General features: G+C 32.5%; 1 protein-coding gene across 1 annotated transcript in view; it reads left to right on the top strand.

Moving 5' to 3' along the window:
* Positions 1 to 17861, top strand: part of LOC139501766 (transient receptor potential cation channel subfamily M member 1-like) — a 68460-nt gene that overhangs the window by 31086 nt on the left and 19513 nt on the right. The window contains exons 13-22 of the mRNA XM_071290908.1: positions 332 to 435; positions 1151 to 1448; positions 2520 to 2605; positions 3488 to 3536; positions 4982 to 5113; positions 7596 to 7841; positions 8785 to 8959; positions 11369 to 11528; positions 13269 to 13525; positions 13869 to 13950. Coding sequence (XP_071147009.1) covers positions 332 to 435; positions 1151 to 1448; positions 2520 to 2605; positions 3488 to 3536; positions 4982 to 5113; positions 7596 to 7841; positions 8785 to 8959; positions 11369 to 11528; positions 13269 to 13525; positions 13869 to 13950 — 1589 coding nt within the window. The remainder of the gene's footprint in view (positions 1 to 331; positions 436 to 1150; positions 1449 to 2519; positions 2606 to 3487; positions 3537 to 4981; positions 5114 to 7595; positions 7842 to 8784; positions 8960 to 11368; positions 11529 to 13268; positions 13526 to 13868; positions 13951 to 17861) is intronic.

Here is a 17861-nt window from a genome sequence, read left to right as displayed (position 1 = left end):
ACAAAGTATTACCAAAGTTATGTATGATTTTAAGAGAAAAGAATAAATCCTACAGAACTAACAATTGTTAGGAGCTTTTGACTTGTGACAGACGCATCGTAGCTCTATCCCGTTGCTTTGATTATGTGGTTATGGCAAAATTTTTGTGATTTGTATAAAATATCACCATAACAGATTAAATGTTAAATACGTCTTTATAACAATCTATGTTCACGAATGATGTCCTAAATCTAATAATCTGTTAAACAACATTTCTTCATAAGAAGAATTGTGCATATTAAGACAACTTACCAATTAAAAGCTTTTTGCATTGATATGTTTTTCAATTCAGATTAGGATTCGTTATATTCTTATCGGTTGTGTCATCTTAGAAGATGAAATCAGTAACTGGAGAACAAATTCATTCCTAAAGGAAAAATTGCAACGATTGAAAAGGTAATTATAATTCAATCTTTAACAGTATTGAGTCGTATCGTTTAAATTATCATTTACATAAATATTTATCGATGTTCTAAATATCCTTACCGTAGTTTATTTCCCTTCATGTGTTTTAAAAAAAAAAGTTCTGACTTCAGACACTCAAATCAATCAATGTGTTCGTAGAAAGTAGATGTTTTTGTGTTCTGTTAAATTGTTCCTTTTAAAATTGTTAAACGATAATGACTGATATATTTTTGACTATTTTATTTATTGTGGTTGTTTATTAAACGCATCAATGTAAATATAACGGAATTTGATGATACTGTCATTAAAGTGAGAGGGTTAGCGCTATAGAACCAGGTTTAATCTACCATTTTCTACATTTGAAAATTCCTGTACCAAGTCAGGAATATGACAGTTCTTGTCCATTCGATTTGCATTCGAAAATTCAATTGATTTTCCTCTAAGTTCAGTTTTTTTGTGATTTTATATTTTGCTCCATGAATTACAATAATACTGTACCAACGTTGATTCACGAGCGAAGACTGCAATAACTGTTTACAATGAACATTAAAACCACAAATGACCAAACATTTTTTGAGTCTTTAAAAAGTTAAAAGTTAATGTTAATCGATCCATATGTATAGCTAACTATTCAATTTGAGCTCTACGAAAAATCTTATCAATGTGTTTTTTTCTGTAACCATTGTATCCTTCTATTTTTTCAAAGTGCAATTACCCAGCGAGCAATTCGAATAACAAGCTGTATTAACGAGGCTGACAAGAAAAAAAAGGACGTATCCGCGAAATTACAAAAGGAAAAAATAGACATTTCTAAAAAAGATTCAGAAAATAAAGAAGAACAACAATTGGGAGAGCATATTAAACATGCTGGACGGCTATTGGTAAATCATGGATACATAGAGGATGCTATCAAGACTCAAAACAAAACTTTTCTTGACAACAGCACAGTGAGAAATATCCTAAATGAAATGTGGTACGGTACTGAGAAGTTAGATAAGCGAACGGTTAGTTTTAGATTATAGCATCTATTTGCAGATTTATAAGGACTACATCGTGTGACAGAAAATATGTTATAACGCCTACTTTACGACTAGACTTGATTAAAGCTGCGAACAAAACAGATTCACATAACAAATTAAGTGTGAATATTTTGGCATTTTTTTGTTTTATTCGAGCGTCACTGGTGAGTCTTTTGTAGACGAAACGTGCGTCTGGCGAAAATACATAATTTTATTTTCTGGATTTTACAATAAAAATAATGAAAAAGTAGAAGAGAATTTCGTCTCTATATGGCTGTTTTGCCTATCTATTGAAAATAAAAATTAATAACCTTTACAAGAGGAATACAATGTAAAAACTAATGTAAAGCTATTTGGTTTCATGCACCAAAACGATAAGGATAATTATCCTGATTTAGAGTAATTTCTCGCAATTTGATTGGCTGATATTGTCCTTATAAATTTCAGTACAATTTTTTATTATGTCAATAGGAATTATCTCCCTTATTTATTACGTCGATTGGGATTATCACCCTTCTACCATTGACCTAATAATTTTTTTTTAAATGGGTTGCTTCATAGTCCTAATATTTTAATTTTTCACAGTTTTAGATTAAATATCTAAAATATATTTGGTTGATGTTGTCATTATATTGAATTTAAATATAATAATATGTAACATAACAAAATCAGGATAAATTCGTTACACAGTGTTCAATTGTCCTAATACGGAATTTATCGGGTCAATAAAATTCACATCGGATTTGGCTTCCCCTCACCCGATATGAATTTTATTGACCCGATAAATTCTCGTATTAGGACAATTGAACACTGTGTAACTAATAGACAACTGTATTTCTGAATTATAGAAATACACATATTTAAGTGACAACGAGGAGAATTTACAGATAGTTGTATCAGTTATGTGAACTTTGTGAGCTTTTCTGAGTTGCATGAAATTACTAATTTGAAAACTATAATAATTAAGACAAATATCGTTAAAGTAAGTGGAAAAATTATGAACATATCAATGATTGGATTTTTTGTCTAACTTAAGTATTCATATTTGTTATCTAGAGTGTGTGCTTCTTTGGTCTTGCTGTTGTGCACATGCTTGTGTTGCCCTTATTAATGATAAGTATGGAAGCAGGTCCTTTAATTAGGTAAGTATGTGTTGTATTGTTATTCATTTCATATTAAAAACCAACTTCTCATCCAATGAAGGCGATGTAAACAATTAAAAACTTGAAAAACTATCACCAACACATTAGCAATCTGGTGAAACTTGCAAGTTGTAGATTAAACAAAAAGAATATTTGAGATCAGAGAGAAATAATAATTGGTAATTTTATAAGAAAGGTTAGCACTACCAAATCTCAATACACCTTAAAAATATTGCTGCTTTCGTGAATCGGTCCTTTCAAATTAGAAAGACAAACACAATTTTTGTCATACAAGGCAGAACGCAGAGAAATGCAAAAGATATTTACTCCTAAGCCGTCAGACTCGCTGAATGATTGTTCTTTATTTCCTTTGGTCTCTTCCTTTTGTGCCCCATTTATGGGCATTATGTTTTCTGGTATGTGAATCCGTCCGTCCGTTCGTTCGTGATTCCGTCCATTCTTCTGTTCGTTCGAACGTCTGTTCCGCTTCGGGTTACAAGTTTTTGGTCAAGGTAGTCTTTGATGAAGTTGAAGTCCAGTAAACTTGAAACTTTGTACACATGTTCCCTATGATATGATTCTTCTAATTTTAAACATTATTTGCTTATTTTTAAACGAATCATCAGATTTGTACTTGCAGGAACAATACGTCGGGTTTCATGTGTGGAATAGGGTCGGCTTTTACTTCTTGGGCACGATGAGCTTCTCTGGGAGTGAAGGGTTTCGTTTTTTTCAATCCTCAATCCTAGGTTTCTACAGCTGTGATATATATAATGTTGTTTGTCTATGTGTTTTTCTTTTTGCTTTATCATTTTGTTTTCGACTTATCGTGAAATAATTATATAAGAAAGATTTACACTGTCATGCATTTAATTATTTCAGGTTTTACAAGATGTATAACCTTCCTTTCATGAAAGTGTCCATGCAAATGGTATGACAATTATTATTTTACATTTCTATAGGCCAATTCAGTACTTATATGGGCATATGATACAGTTTTGATCCCGTATTTATGGTTTGATTAAAATTTCCATATAGGCTATTTTTTGCCTGATTAAATCAAATATGTAACAAAAAATATACCTTCATGTGGTACTTTTTGAGTTAAATGAGGTAGAAATTTTGTATATTTGCTCAAAATTCAGATTTGTGGCCGTATTTTTCGTTTCGAAAGAAATTGATAACTTTTTTGTTTTGAAAGATAAACACAAGCTGTTTTTTGTGAAATAATTTCTGTATTTTATAAGTATCATAAAAATATATGCATTTTATTCAAAAACAACTCATATTTATCAAATGGTCATGAATTGAGAGAAAAAAAAACGTCACTTTTTGCTGTATATTTATCAAAATTTGAAAAAAATGCACTATTTGCAGTTTTATCAAATTTGGTCCACATTATCTCCCTTCAAAATGAAACAAAATGTCGTTTTAAAAGATAAGGATCCATGCATCGTTTTCAAATTAATTTAGTTTGAATGATAAAAATCAGTCGAAAAATGCATCTTTTCCCGATATGTCACAGTTTGACGTCGCGAAAATAACATTTTACGTTAGCAACGTCATTACCTCCCCTGTTATTGCAACTTCGATTAACCTATTTCCACTTGACAGGTACGAATTTTAGTCTGCTCTCGAGTCAGCCATTTTCCCTTCCGGCGGACAATCAACGTTTCTCAAGATCATACTCGCAATCTATGTTGAGAGACAGCCGAAAAATTTCTCAACTGAACGAGGATTGAAGCAGAAATTTTTGTGGTAGAAGTCTGATGCGCTAACAACTACACCACGGCTTTCTTTTAATATTTTAAAGTAACTGTGCTATTTTCGGTCGTTTGTGATGCAGGATATGTTTTTCCTTCAGGAGCACCTGAGATCGACCCCAGTTTTTGATAGGGTTCGTGTTGCTTGGTCTTTAGTTTTGTCTTTTGTACTATTATTTGTCTTCTTATTATTATTTTTGTGTAGCCATGGTTTTGTCTGTTTATTCTCAATCTATGAGTTTGACTGTCCCTCTGGTATCTTTGGACCCCGTTTAAGTTTCTTGTATTTTTGTCTGGTATTGATCGAACTTACATTCCGCAGAATGTATAACACTAGGGCAAATTAATCACATCTTTGAATGCTTTTATTCATTACGACTTAAAATTAAAAAAAAGATTTGAGCTGTTTTCACATTGCATTAGAATCTTGATAATGTCTTCTGGTCGTGTTCGTGTTTTTTTTTCTTTCTTATTAAGCACTTGTAGTGGAAAAGTAGAACGTTATCATTTGTAACACACATTACTAAGGCGGATTCATATGTTAATATTATGGTACTGATTGACAGGATTTACATGTTCTGTATTCAGATTTATCTCGTGATTTATGTTACAGTTTGGCTTTTTAACGCTCAATACTGCATATGCATACATGCTGTTGTTTGACTACAGTGATGAGGGAATTACCTATGTGGACTATTTTATAATAGTATGGATGGTCAGCTTCTTTGTGGATGAAACCAAGCAGGTTATTTTTTAAAAACTTATTTTTATAACTCATCTATGCTTCAGCAGTTCTACTTTATTAAGCGAAAAGTAATCGTAGACGGTGTCTAAAAAAAACCTAAACTATATTAGAATGAAAACCCCAAAGAGAAAATATAAAACTTTTTTTTTTAAATATTAAGTCCGAACAAAATAACATTCAGAAACACGACCAACAACGCCTAACACAAAATACAGAAAAGATAAACAAAAGTCAACAAAAAATCGCTCAAAAATACTACTTTTAGATACAGGAATCACATGTAAATACTACCGAACCGAGCTTAGTATTGATGCTCTGTATGGATGAGGAGAAAAACTACGTAGTTTGGAATGTCAAAATATTCGTTGATGTCGACTATAAAAAGAAGATCTAGATATGTAGCGATCTTAACTGTTTTCGTTTAAAATTCGACTAAATAAATGAATTATTCTCACGGAGTAAGTTATTTCCTCAACTAAACGTAATCTTAACGAATATGTTCATATAATATTAGAAACATCGTTCACATCAAAATTCAAGAGTCGATTTCACAAAAACAAACTAAGATTGGTCGTAAGTAAATTGACTTGTTCATGACTTACGATAAATCTTGTTCGTTAGTTGTTTTGTAAAACAGATTCCTGTTGTAAAGTGTATAATTTGGTTTAACGCGCAGTATAGTTTCCGTAAACCAACTTTCAGTTCAGTGTCCCTTTGGTCACGTGACCTCTACAAGGTTGAAATGCATTCAGGAAATAAAAATGGTGTACTTCACTGAATTAAAACGTATTTTGTCATTATAACTCATTGCACAATGCTGTGTGATTGTCTAGGAAGATGCAAATAAAAATATTAATTTGTGTCGTGTTAATTTAGCAGAATTTAAGATTGAGATTGAAGAAAGTTCCGTTCCACCTTTGTTAACAATTGCATGATCAATAATTTAGCAGGTTTATACTTTTTATTTCTATACAAATTTCATTTTTTTATGAATAATATTGTTTCTAGTATCCGATTTTTTTGTAAATTTAGGAGGGTAACTACGTTATTGAAAGATTCATTAATAAGTCGTAACGGTGTGGTGACCGCTTATAATTCGGGAACATTGATCGTTACATAAAGATATATATAAAAACGATATATTTTGAACCTCTGTGGTCTGTATAGTGACCATTTATATGTGTTTAAGCTTCTTTATATGCTTATTTCTATGTAAAATGATTGACATAAGAACAGTTCAGTCTTTAGATTACTCAAGCATATTCATGTATTTTTAAATAAACATTTGATGGTAAAGCCTTATGGTACATAGTTTGAAGATCCTTCTTCTGTTGATGCTAAACGTGTATATGTTTGTCATTGATTTTTTTCTGAAGCATTGACTTTCTCCAAGTTCTTTTATTTTTATTGTTTTTTTTTTCTTTTAATATAATGCATTTTTTTCTCAGGGACTTTTAGTTTAGAATTTTCCTTGGATTTTAGTATTGTTATTCTTTTACTTTTATTGGCTACTGGTATACATAATGCAACATAAGAATACCATTTAAGTATCAAGTTCTGATATGTCGAAATTGGCATTTAATATGGACTCGAATTAAAACATGGTTTATTTCTATGTTCTTAAAATTTTATATATTCATGTTGTAGGTTTGTTTTGTGAAATCTGTCGTCTGAAATTTTGTGTACTCTTTTTGTTTCAACTTTTTTTTATTGGTTGTTGTCTGTTCTATGGTCGGGTAGTTGTCTTTTGACACATTATCCATTTCCATTCTCAATTGTATAGTGTGTTTGTTCTAGTTTGTATTAGGCAATTGCGTTCATTTTGGAAGTCATTCTTCTCGGTATCTCTCACATTACAAAAAACTGACATTAGATATACTGATTTCACGGTTATGTAAACATTACTTTTAGACTTTTATAGAACCGTTTTTCTTTATATTGTGACATAGATAATGCATCTGCAGTGTCCTGTGACAGTAAACTTGTAATGGGCAAATAACATTAAGGTCTTTATGTGGCCATGTATTGCAAAATATATTTCTTGTATACCCCTTTAAAAAAACAAATCTGTATGTTCGTCCTATATATCATTAATTTAAACATATTTAGTTTTCGTGGATTGGGAAACAAGTTTTGCAACTTATATAAAGCCCTTCCACATTTCGGGTGCGAGTGACTATATATCATTGTCGACAGCAGTACAAATATGAGAATTTACAGTGTAATTTCACAAGTTTAGATAAATACTCAGCATTTTACTTTTGAATTAAACGTTGATCGAACATCATAGGAGCCATTACTATACATGTGGAGACCTATATATGACGTCATACTATATTTTTGGTCTACTATCTTATATTTCTATATTGGGCTTCTTTTACATGCTTCATAATTGAAATGAATGTTTGGTAGGAAGAGAAACATTATCTATGTATTTGGAAAAATAACTAAATGTTGAATGTTTTTTTCATGTTTTCTTAAGCTCGTCGTTTCTATAATAAGAAAAAAATGGAAGAGTTATGCAAGTGATTGTTGGAACCAATTAGATTGGCTGTCCATGATAGTTTATGCTTTTGGAATGTTTATGAAGTCATGCCAAGGACCCCGGTGTCGAGATGTATCCAAAGTTTTGTTGGTGACAGCATTTATTTTCTTATCAATAAGAATTTTAAATCTGTTTTGCATGTCAGCAATGTTAGGACCAAAGTTAGTCATGATACGGAAAATGGTATGCATTAAAATTTATATATAATGACACTTCAAATTGTCCAATCTTATCCCATACGTAAAAGTAATGCTTGATTGTGTTTTACACTCAGCATAGCTCTTTAAATTGTGGTAAAAAGTCGACAGTGTACTTATAATATCAATTCTAACAATTCTAGCTAGATTCTTGATTGTACAATTGATATTTTGATGATTGTACTAAAACTGGTGTTGCCGATTGGCTATGCTTATCCGGCGGTAAGCTTATGGAGGAAGATATCGATTTCCTCTTTTTAAATTTCGAGGCACACATTTTGTGATTTCAAAAACAGTCAAAAGGTAATTCAAATTTGTTTGATGCTGCATTCTTTCTTTCTTTCTTTCATTAAAAATGCCCACACGTGATGTACTCTTCTTTATTTGTCAGAGATAAATTTTCATCGGTTCCATACCATTCATTGATTTATTGATAACTGTTTGACGTAGTTTTCGGTGCTTTGTTTAATTTGCAGTGCTTTAAGTATATGATTCTGGAGTCAGCCGGATTTGTCAAAAAGAACACTCTACTTTATGTAGAAAAGGGTGTTCTTCCGGAGACTACATGATGCCGTTATAAGCAACTACAAATATTCGTATTACCGCAACAGTTTGCACAATATTTATCGTCTAATAAGTTACAACACACTCCAATTAAAAAAATGTTTTTTTTAACTTTCTGAAAGAGTTTACTAACGGCTCCATTTGTTTTTCAAAGAATAAACAGAAAAACACAAACAATTACTATGTTTTGTTAATAGCGAACAATGACATATATTGGTAAGCGAGATTTTTGCATTGGACTGACTCAATTAGAAGTAATTTTGGGTAAACATTTTGACGAGCTATAAATACTACCTTTAACACAAGATAGTGTGTGGGGGGGGGGATGTGCTATGGTGTATTTTACAGTATCGTCTTTATTGCAGGCTCGAGATACTGTTTCCTTCATGATTATATTGGCAGTCATAATGATGTGTTACAACATATCGTTTTATGCATTGTTGTATCCTAATTCTGAGTTAAGCTGGCTTCAGATTGAAAAGATAATACAAAATGGTTACTGGATGTTATTTGGAGAACTTAATCTAGATAGTGTCACACGTAAGTGATAATGAAAAGTATGTGTTGACCTATAAATGCGACAAACTGCTTTTACAGCCATTATTTGCACACATTCAATCATCGATCATCATGTTGCTTCACTTTGAAATAACATGATAATGAAAAAAATAATCAATGGCACGTAATAGAAAAAAAAATCAAAGCATATGAACAGTAAGAAAACACTATTTTCGATGTCATCAAAGATCATAACCTTTAAAAATATATTCAACTTCATTCAAAATAAAGGAAACAGTAGTACACTGCTGTTTAAAAGTCAAACATCGATTAAGAAAAAAACAAATCCGGATTTCAAACTTAAACCGAGGGAAACACGTCAACTATAAGAGGTAAACAACGAAGCAACAGAAACAATAAAGTGAACTAAAAACAAACGACAATGCAACACACAGTAACGAACTATCAAATAACAACTGCCATTTTTTGGAATTGGAACAGGAACCTTTAAGAACATATGGTTGGTTGAACCTGGTTTTGAGGCTAGCTTTTCTACAATGTGTGCATTATTGTTGTGAACAAAAGGATTACAATTAAAATCGAACATCATTAAGCTAGAATCAGTATGTCGTATTTGAAGAAACATCCTCATTTAAACAATCAATCACTGGAAACATTTGAGGAAAAAAAGATAACCTTTCACATGATTTACCGTTTCCGCTCATCGTTTTAAATTTCACTTAAAATATTGACATTATATATAACTATTTCTCTATTTGAGTGGAATAGATCAATTGGTATTCTGTAAATTGAAGAAAACATTTGCATATTGCATATATAAAATATTATTTGTGTAAAATAGTATTTAGTGATATTCAACCAATGACTAAAGTGTACATCTCAATTGATAAATATGTAAAGGTGCCATGTTGATTATTTTATCGTAAACTTACATGGGATATAATCAACAAAAGGTATAGGTAAGGGGTCTAAAACTGACGCATTCCTATAAAAATTCAAACAGTACAAACATCTCCTGTCTCATATCTTGTGTACATTCAATTTGCTTTTCTTTACAATTATACTACAGTGAAACCTGGGTAAACCGAACCCTGATAAAACCGAGTTTCAGTTTAAACCGAACAATTTTCAAAGTCCCACAAAATTTCCCTATAAATTAACGTTAATCTAACCTGAAAAAACCGAACCCTGTCAACACCGAATTCCGAACGCTTTTTGAAGGCTCGTTAGTAAATTATTATCTAAAAATTACCTGTCAAAATCGATCAATACCAATCAAAACAATAAAATATTATTAATTATTCGCATGATTTAATTAAACAAACACAGGATGGCAGAGTATCCCCGAAGGTATTTGAGGTTTAATGAACTTGTGAGTTGTTATTACAAACTAATTAGCATGTCTGTGTCCATGTATACAGTGATTTTTTGTACAGAAACGTTAAACTGGTCAGCTACCCCCATCGCCGATAATGACGAGAAAAGAACTTTCCCTCAGATCAATTAAATGCACTTTACTCAAATAATTACGGTCACAAAATCGAAACTGCCATTCTGTAGCTAAACTGTTTAATTAAATAATAGTTTTAAAGCCTTTCACCGGATTAAGAAGTCGTGCAACACAATAAGGTCAATGGATTTCGATTGCTGGATTCCCTTTATAGGCCCTATATATTTGATTCGAATGCCCCCGAAGACTTCCGTTAGCTATTTGGCAACGGTAAAGTCCGAGAATTAACTGGACCCCTGCTGTTGTTTCACTGTTATCGTGTGCCGAAGTATCAATCAGCGGGTGACCAGTTTAGTCCGAGAACTCGTGTATACAATGATGTTCCCGATTCAACTACGGAATCGTCCTTTGACATTGACTGTGAATCTGAATTGGTCAGTGAATTAACGGATGAGAAAATAATTATAAAAAGCAAAATCGCTTGACGTCGGACATCTCCCAACGACGAGCGTGATTGACGGAGTGGCGTTTGATTTATAAACAAAAATGTAGCAAAACGTCTATCTTCATCTTCTTTTATTTTTACGTTTACATCTAAATCAACACAAAAATAAACTGTCGTCTGTTTTGTCACCTATTATCCCTTGTCAGTATATGCCAAAATTATTTGATGTCGACTTCCGTTTACCTCTACAATCCGAACACCTGTGAAAACCGAACAAAACGTAAAGTCCCGTGGGTGTTCGGTTTGTACAGGTTTCACTGTATACACAAGGGAAACCCACCAGAAGTATGTCTTCGTAAGACGGTTGGGGAACAACTGGAATCAATTCATATAACTTTTAAAAAATAGTACAATCATGAGAACCAAAACAGAATTTAAAGAAGCACATATTATGATTGGACTATATTACCAAATAATTACCAAATATGATAGCTTTTTATAAATGCATTTAAAAATTCATTTAATTGTATTTCAGTATCTGAACCGCACTGCACATTTAACCGAGCAGTTTATGAAAATACTGATGTACCGAGATGTCCTGCGAAGCTTGGTGTATACCTTACGCCTTACTTGAAAGCCCTTTACGGATTAATAGCAGTTATCTTACTCCTGAATCTGTTGATAGCTATGTACAGGTACATGTTTAGCGCACTACTTAATTTAAATATATTAAAAGTGCCGAAGAATCAAGTTGATTTGTTTATTTTAATGAAAATTGTTGAGGCATTGTGTTTTATCAAGGATGATAGATTTTTCCAAATATCAACACAGGAAGATGTGGTATGATTACAAATAGAACAAATCTCAACCAGTGTATGGAGCGCCACAGCTGCCTTATACAGAAAACTGACATATCGTTCTGTTGGTTTATTATTACTTGATGACAGTTTGTCTTTACATGACATGTTTTGATATAACACAATATGGAATAGTTATTATCTAATGATATTTTGATATTACATGATAAAGTTTCTTATAGTTTTGTCATTTTTTTATATGGTAGTGAGATCAAGTAACATAGATGCAAAATCCATATCCCATAGTAAGCTATAACATTCCAAAAGCTACAATATAAATCAAATCAAACGAGAAAAATAATGGCCTGATGTATGTACAAAACAAATAGCAATTATGATATACAGCGAATAAAAAAAATGCTGATGAATTATAAAAAAGCTTGTATAATCAGAAATAACTCTTGTCTTCTGATTTGACGAAAACGTAATGTTGAGTCAATATGTCTTGAAGACTGCAAGTTATGGAGGATTAAACATAAACAAACAATGATTCCACTATTTATATTTTCTAAACATCAAATATGATTTTATAAAATATTAGAGTATTTTGTTTCCTTATAAAACCTATCGCTTATTCCTGTTAAGCTTACATTTCGAAGAAAAAGAAAACATATAAAAAAAAGGATGTGGTATGATTGCCAATGAGACAACTATCCACAAAAGACCAAAATGACACGGACATTAACAACTATAGATCACCGTACGGCAAAACCCATACCGCATAGTCAGTTATAGTAGGCTCCGATAAGACAATGTAAAACAATTCAAACGAGAAAACTAACGGTCTTATCTATGTAAAAAAAATAACGAAAAACAAATATGTAACACATAAACAAACGACAACCACTGAATTACAGGCTCCTGCACATATATAAATAATGTGGCGGGGTAAAAAATGTTTGCGGAAACCCAACCTTCCACTAACTTGGGACAGTGGTATAACAGTACAACATTAGAACGAACTATAAAAATCAGTTGAAAAAGGCTTAACTCATCAGATGGACAAAAATACAAGTGGACGTGACTGGGAACTTATACATCCAGACACAAAAAGACACAATAAACAGATCTGAGAGTGCTCGCAGTTACCTGACAACTAGTTCAAAGCCACTAACAACTAATAAAACAATCATGCATCTTAAACTAAATTATCAATCCGTACACATTCAACATCCAATGGCTTTAGTGTAAAGACGTCATGAACAGCCAGAGAAAAAAACACGACCTGGTGCAATGCCAAGTTACAGGTATCGACAGATTGTAGATCCATGAATGTGTATATGTATATACCATTCTAGTAATTACAAGTAACATACGTTATTTTCTCTATTAGGAAATAAAAAGAGAATTTGCGCATTGAACACATATAATGTCACCGCATGTATATAAAGTTACATAGGGGTTACAGTAAAAATGACGCAATTAAATTTTAAGTTACATCTGTGCTTTATAAGTATTAGCAGTTTGAATAGCAGTTTCAAAGAATTAAAGTGCGGAAAAGTTTTGTTTGAGACGGAAACTCATTTGAACATACGAACAGACTGACGAGTTGTTACACAAAAAATTTCTTTCTTTCAGTGATACATTTCAAAAAGTTCAAAAAGAATCTGAGTTTTACTGGGCGCAAATTCAGACTGACTTCCTTGAAGAATACAGCATCAAGACAGTTTTTCCAGTACATCTTCAATTACTTGTACTGCCAGCCACAATCGTGCATGCCATATTTTGGTTAAGTTGTCCTCATCTGTGTGGAAAACTTTATAAAATATATCGGGACCAGGGTTTTAGAAAAAGGGATAAAAAAGCCCTGAATTATCGTCCTATGTTTGTTAGAGGTAATATGTAAACTGTTGCTTGTGAATTGTACTTTGATTTTGATGTAAAAACAGTCAAAATCTAGTTCATGATTATTTAATGCAAGTTATTCAAGGTTATACTTATGTCGAGTTAATAAGTGCGATTTGATTCACAACGCATCGTTTGGCAAAATTAATATAAATTTCAAATCATGTGTTTCTATATCATAAAATAAAACATATAAATTGGTAAGTGCGATGAACCAATTTGTGTTATATGTATGTATCGTTATATTAATTTGTTTATCATTTTGGAAATTTATGAAACTATAAACCACACAATTAGTTGATATTTAAATGCACTGGCTTCATATAATTTCAGTTTTTTGGTACAATACAAATTTTGATTTGAAGCTGAAAACAACAAAAGAAGCAGAGGGCAATGGTGCACTAAAAGCAAAAGGGTAAATAAAAAATTACTTAAAAAAAAAGAAAAAAAAAGGAATAAAGTCAAGGATTCTTCTAATGAGTTTTTGGTTAGCATATCAAAAGATAAAGACAACATCAGTATATCATTATTCAGAAACCGATTGAGATATAAAAAAAAATCCGGGTAAATTAAGGCAACAGTAGTATATATACCGCTGTTAAAAACTCGTAAGTCGATGAAAAAAAAAAATCAGGGTAACAAACTAAAACTGAGGGAAACGCATTAAATATAATAGGAGACCAACAACATTAAAATGTAACACACACAGAAACGACCTAAGCATTAGACAAAATCCGATAAGAATAACAAATATAACATCAAAACCAAATACATGAATTTGGGATAGAACAGTAGCGTGATACGTCTTAAAGTAATGTGAATCCATACTCAAATATAAGAGAAAACAAACGACACAACAGAAACACAACTTTAAAATGTAACGCTCACAGAAACGAACTAAAACATAACAATGTCCATATTCCTGACTTGATACAGGACATTTTTTTGCACTTTAATGACAATGTTAAATATAACATTCAAATGACAACATGACATTACAGGATTACAATATAAAATGAGAAGGAGAACATATTAGACACATACGTGTACATAAGTGAGAGTATTAGACAAAGAAACACACGAATAATAGCTAACAAAAGGCACATATTTAAAATTTGATATTCCAAAAGTGCGTTTCTTCCACACAAGACTTACTAATGACGCCCAAATACAAAAGTTCGAAAGTTAAAACAAGAACAAATTTTACAACACGGAGAAACAAAGGTTTTAAAAAGTTGTGAAAATACGGCTAGGTTTTTCTGCTTGGGATAAGAACATCCTTAATATTTAGAACAATTTATACTTTTACAAACAGTAAATTTAATAAAATTGCGATGTAAAAGATTTACTGAAGTATAAACTAATTTTAGAAAAAAAACCCATCTAAAACCGACAGAAACAAATGAGAATATGTTTTGATTTTTTGTATGACTCCTCTTTATGTTTTTATCTTTTGTTATCCAGAATATTTTATAAACGTCGACAGTTACAGAATTACATACTCATATAATATATACATTCGTAGACAGCAACGAACACTCGTTTAATTTGTAAATATTGAAATACAAAAATAAAATATTATCAATACTCTACCGATTATCAACCTTCTTATATTCTGTAAAGCATTACTTTTTCACACGTTTATATTTGACTCTTGAGAGGGATAAGTTGAAATCAACTTGTTAGATACATATACTCTATTTGTCGACGTGACTTTAAGCACTATTAATATGTTGAACGAGCTTAACTCGTTGATCCCAGTTTTTGAATTAATATTTGACACAATGCCTATATATATACCTGACCATCATCTATTAATAGTTAAACGTGTCAACACTTGAGTATTCCAGTAGAATAATTATTAAATCAGACTATTAACCGGGTTTGTAGTAGCATGCGAAACACGACGGGTACCACTTGTGTAGCAGGATCTGGTTTCTGGTTACCATTCCGGAGCATCTAAAATCAGCCCCAGTTTTTTGGGTTGGTTTATGTTGCTCACTGTTTAGTTTATATGTTGTGTCTTGTGTACTATTATTGGTTTGTTTGTCTTTTCCTTTGTTAGCCATGACGTTGTCAGTTTTTTTTTTTATCTGTGAGTTTGACTGTCACTCAGGTATATTTCGCCCCTCTTTTTCTGATTGCTGATACTGTAAAAAAATTCAATTTGTCTTTCGACAACATATTGTTCAATGCAGGGCGGGCAATCGATCTTTTTGTCTAATTCTTATAAAACTTAGTTTAGTATCCTATCACCTACTACATGTGTAAGTTGCATGAAGATAAAACTGTTGGACACTCTAGAACCAAAATGCTCAAAACTAGGTATGGTGTTACTCGTTCAGAATATCTTCAGCGCTATTGACTTTAAAGTTCAAAGGTCAAGGTCACAGTGCCAGTTGTAATACAAGGCAATATCACCCTTGTGGACACTATAAAACCAAAATGCTTTAAAAGATTTTAACCACATTTGGTATATTGTTCCTCCTTGTAATGATCTGACATTTTTTACGTTCAAGGCTAAAGGTCAAGGTCATGCATATGGATTTGATTTTTCTCCTTAAAATAGTATAATACGCAGGAAATTTGTTGCTAATTTTTGTACCTGCTGGTTCTTAAGACTCTATTAAAGGTATTTCAAATTACTGAATGTTTTGGTTGATTTCTAAAAAAAAAGTTTATGTATCAAATATGCATATTCAATTTACCATTTTCTGCATGTGTTATATACACATATAGTGTCCATATTTGTCCCCAATATGTTACATACGAGGGGATGCCACGCTCGGCATTGCCTTGTTTGAACTGTAAAATGTGTGCACTGGTCTGAATAATCACCCATAATTATGCCTATGTATCTGATCTTTCTTAAAGGTAAGGTAATGGGTTCGTTGATCCCTTTTACTCATAAAGAGCTCTTTCCAGTAGAATATCATAATAATATACACAAAGGGAAGGATGTGGGGATAGCAACAAATGCGGCAAAATATGACACATAGAAAACAAAATGGTTATTGAGTAAACATTCAGTGGCGGATCCAGGGGAAGGGGGGTCCAGGGGTTGGAACCCCCCCTTTTTTGGCCGATCAATGCATTTGAATGGGAGCATATAGTTAGAACCCCCCTTTACTCTGGGTTGGGAATCCCCCCTTTTTAAAATGGCTGGATCCGCCACTGACATTCGTGTGACAACAACTCAGACGATACATTAAAAATCAGAATAATGAAGAAAAAGTTAGTTTCCCTATATATGTGTACCTGCAGTGTTGGTGTCAAGGCGCGTTTATGATTTTCATTTTGTAACTTGATATGAAAAATTGACAAAAAATATATTTTACTTGTAAAAGTAAATCCCGAGCCTGTAATAGCTGCTCTTCTTGTCCCATTTGAATAATAGAAACAACGCTGTCGCCGTTCTTGTTCTCATAGAATCATATAGTATGAGCTCCATGTTTTGTGAATGTCTTTCTTAACTGTCGTATTAAACTGACCAGTTCATATCGCGCATGGCACTTTAAATGTTTTTTAGCGCGATAATTAACTTATATTTAGCTGGATTTATTTCCGTCGTAGTTCCATCTTGTCGCCTTCGTACTTTTATTCGATGGCAACACGACGGGATTACGAGGTCTTCACGAAGTCGTGTTGCCATCGTAAGACCTTCGGGTAGCTTCGTGATTCATTCGTGTAGACATCGTAATGTCAAAACTGCCCGATGGAAACGAAAGAAACACGAATGCAATACGATGTTCAAAGATGCATGTTAAAAAATTTAGAACCCTTCCCGAAGTTGTCCGCGAAGGCTAGAAAAAGTGGCCGATGGTTCTACGATGATTAAAAATGGCACTACGAATAGCCCGACCTGGATACGATCAGTCCCGATTTTGAAAATTTCCATAATCGTGTTGCCATCGGCGTAAAAATCGGGACAGTGTGACGCGGGCATAAAGAAATCGCATCAGAAGCGCTATATCTATCAATTGTTATTTTCCGTTAAATTGTCTTTATGTCAATAGCATTGCTAGTGGACTGTAAGTTCCCTAGAGTACACAAATTTAGCACTCAGCTTTTTCATGATTAAGAACAAGTTTTCATAATTTCTTCTTTGACAAATAAAGCAACTAAATACAAAAAAAACACACTACGACTCTTTATCTGTTGCGTTGAAGGGCCTCTGTTGCCGAGTGATCTAAGTAGTTACTAGAAGTCAACACTGAGTTTGTAATTTCGAACCCTGTTCTTGTTGGTACACTCGACTCTAATCTTAATTGACTAGCAGTGTCAGTTTTCCTATCAAAGGTTAGTGGTTTGACCGGGCACTCCAGT

Source organism: Mytilus edulis, chromosome 13, assembly GCF_963676685.1.
Source record: "Mytilus edulis chromosome 13, xbMytEdul2.2, whole genome shotgun sequence".
In the NCBI taxonomy this organism is placed as follows: Eukaryota; Metazoa; Mollusca; class Bivalvia; order Mytilida; family Mytilidae; genus Mytilus; species Mytilus edulis.
Note: the sequence above shows the minus strand (reverse complement) of the source record. Positions and strands in the feature narration are given on the sequence as shown.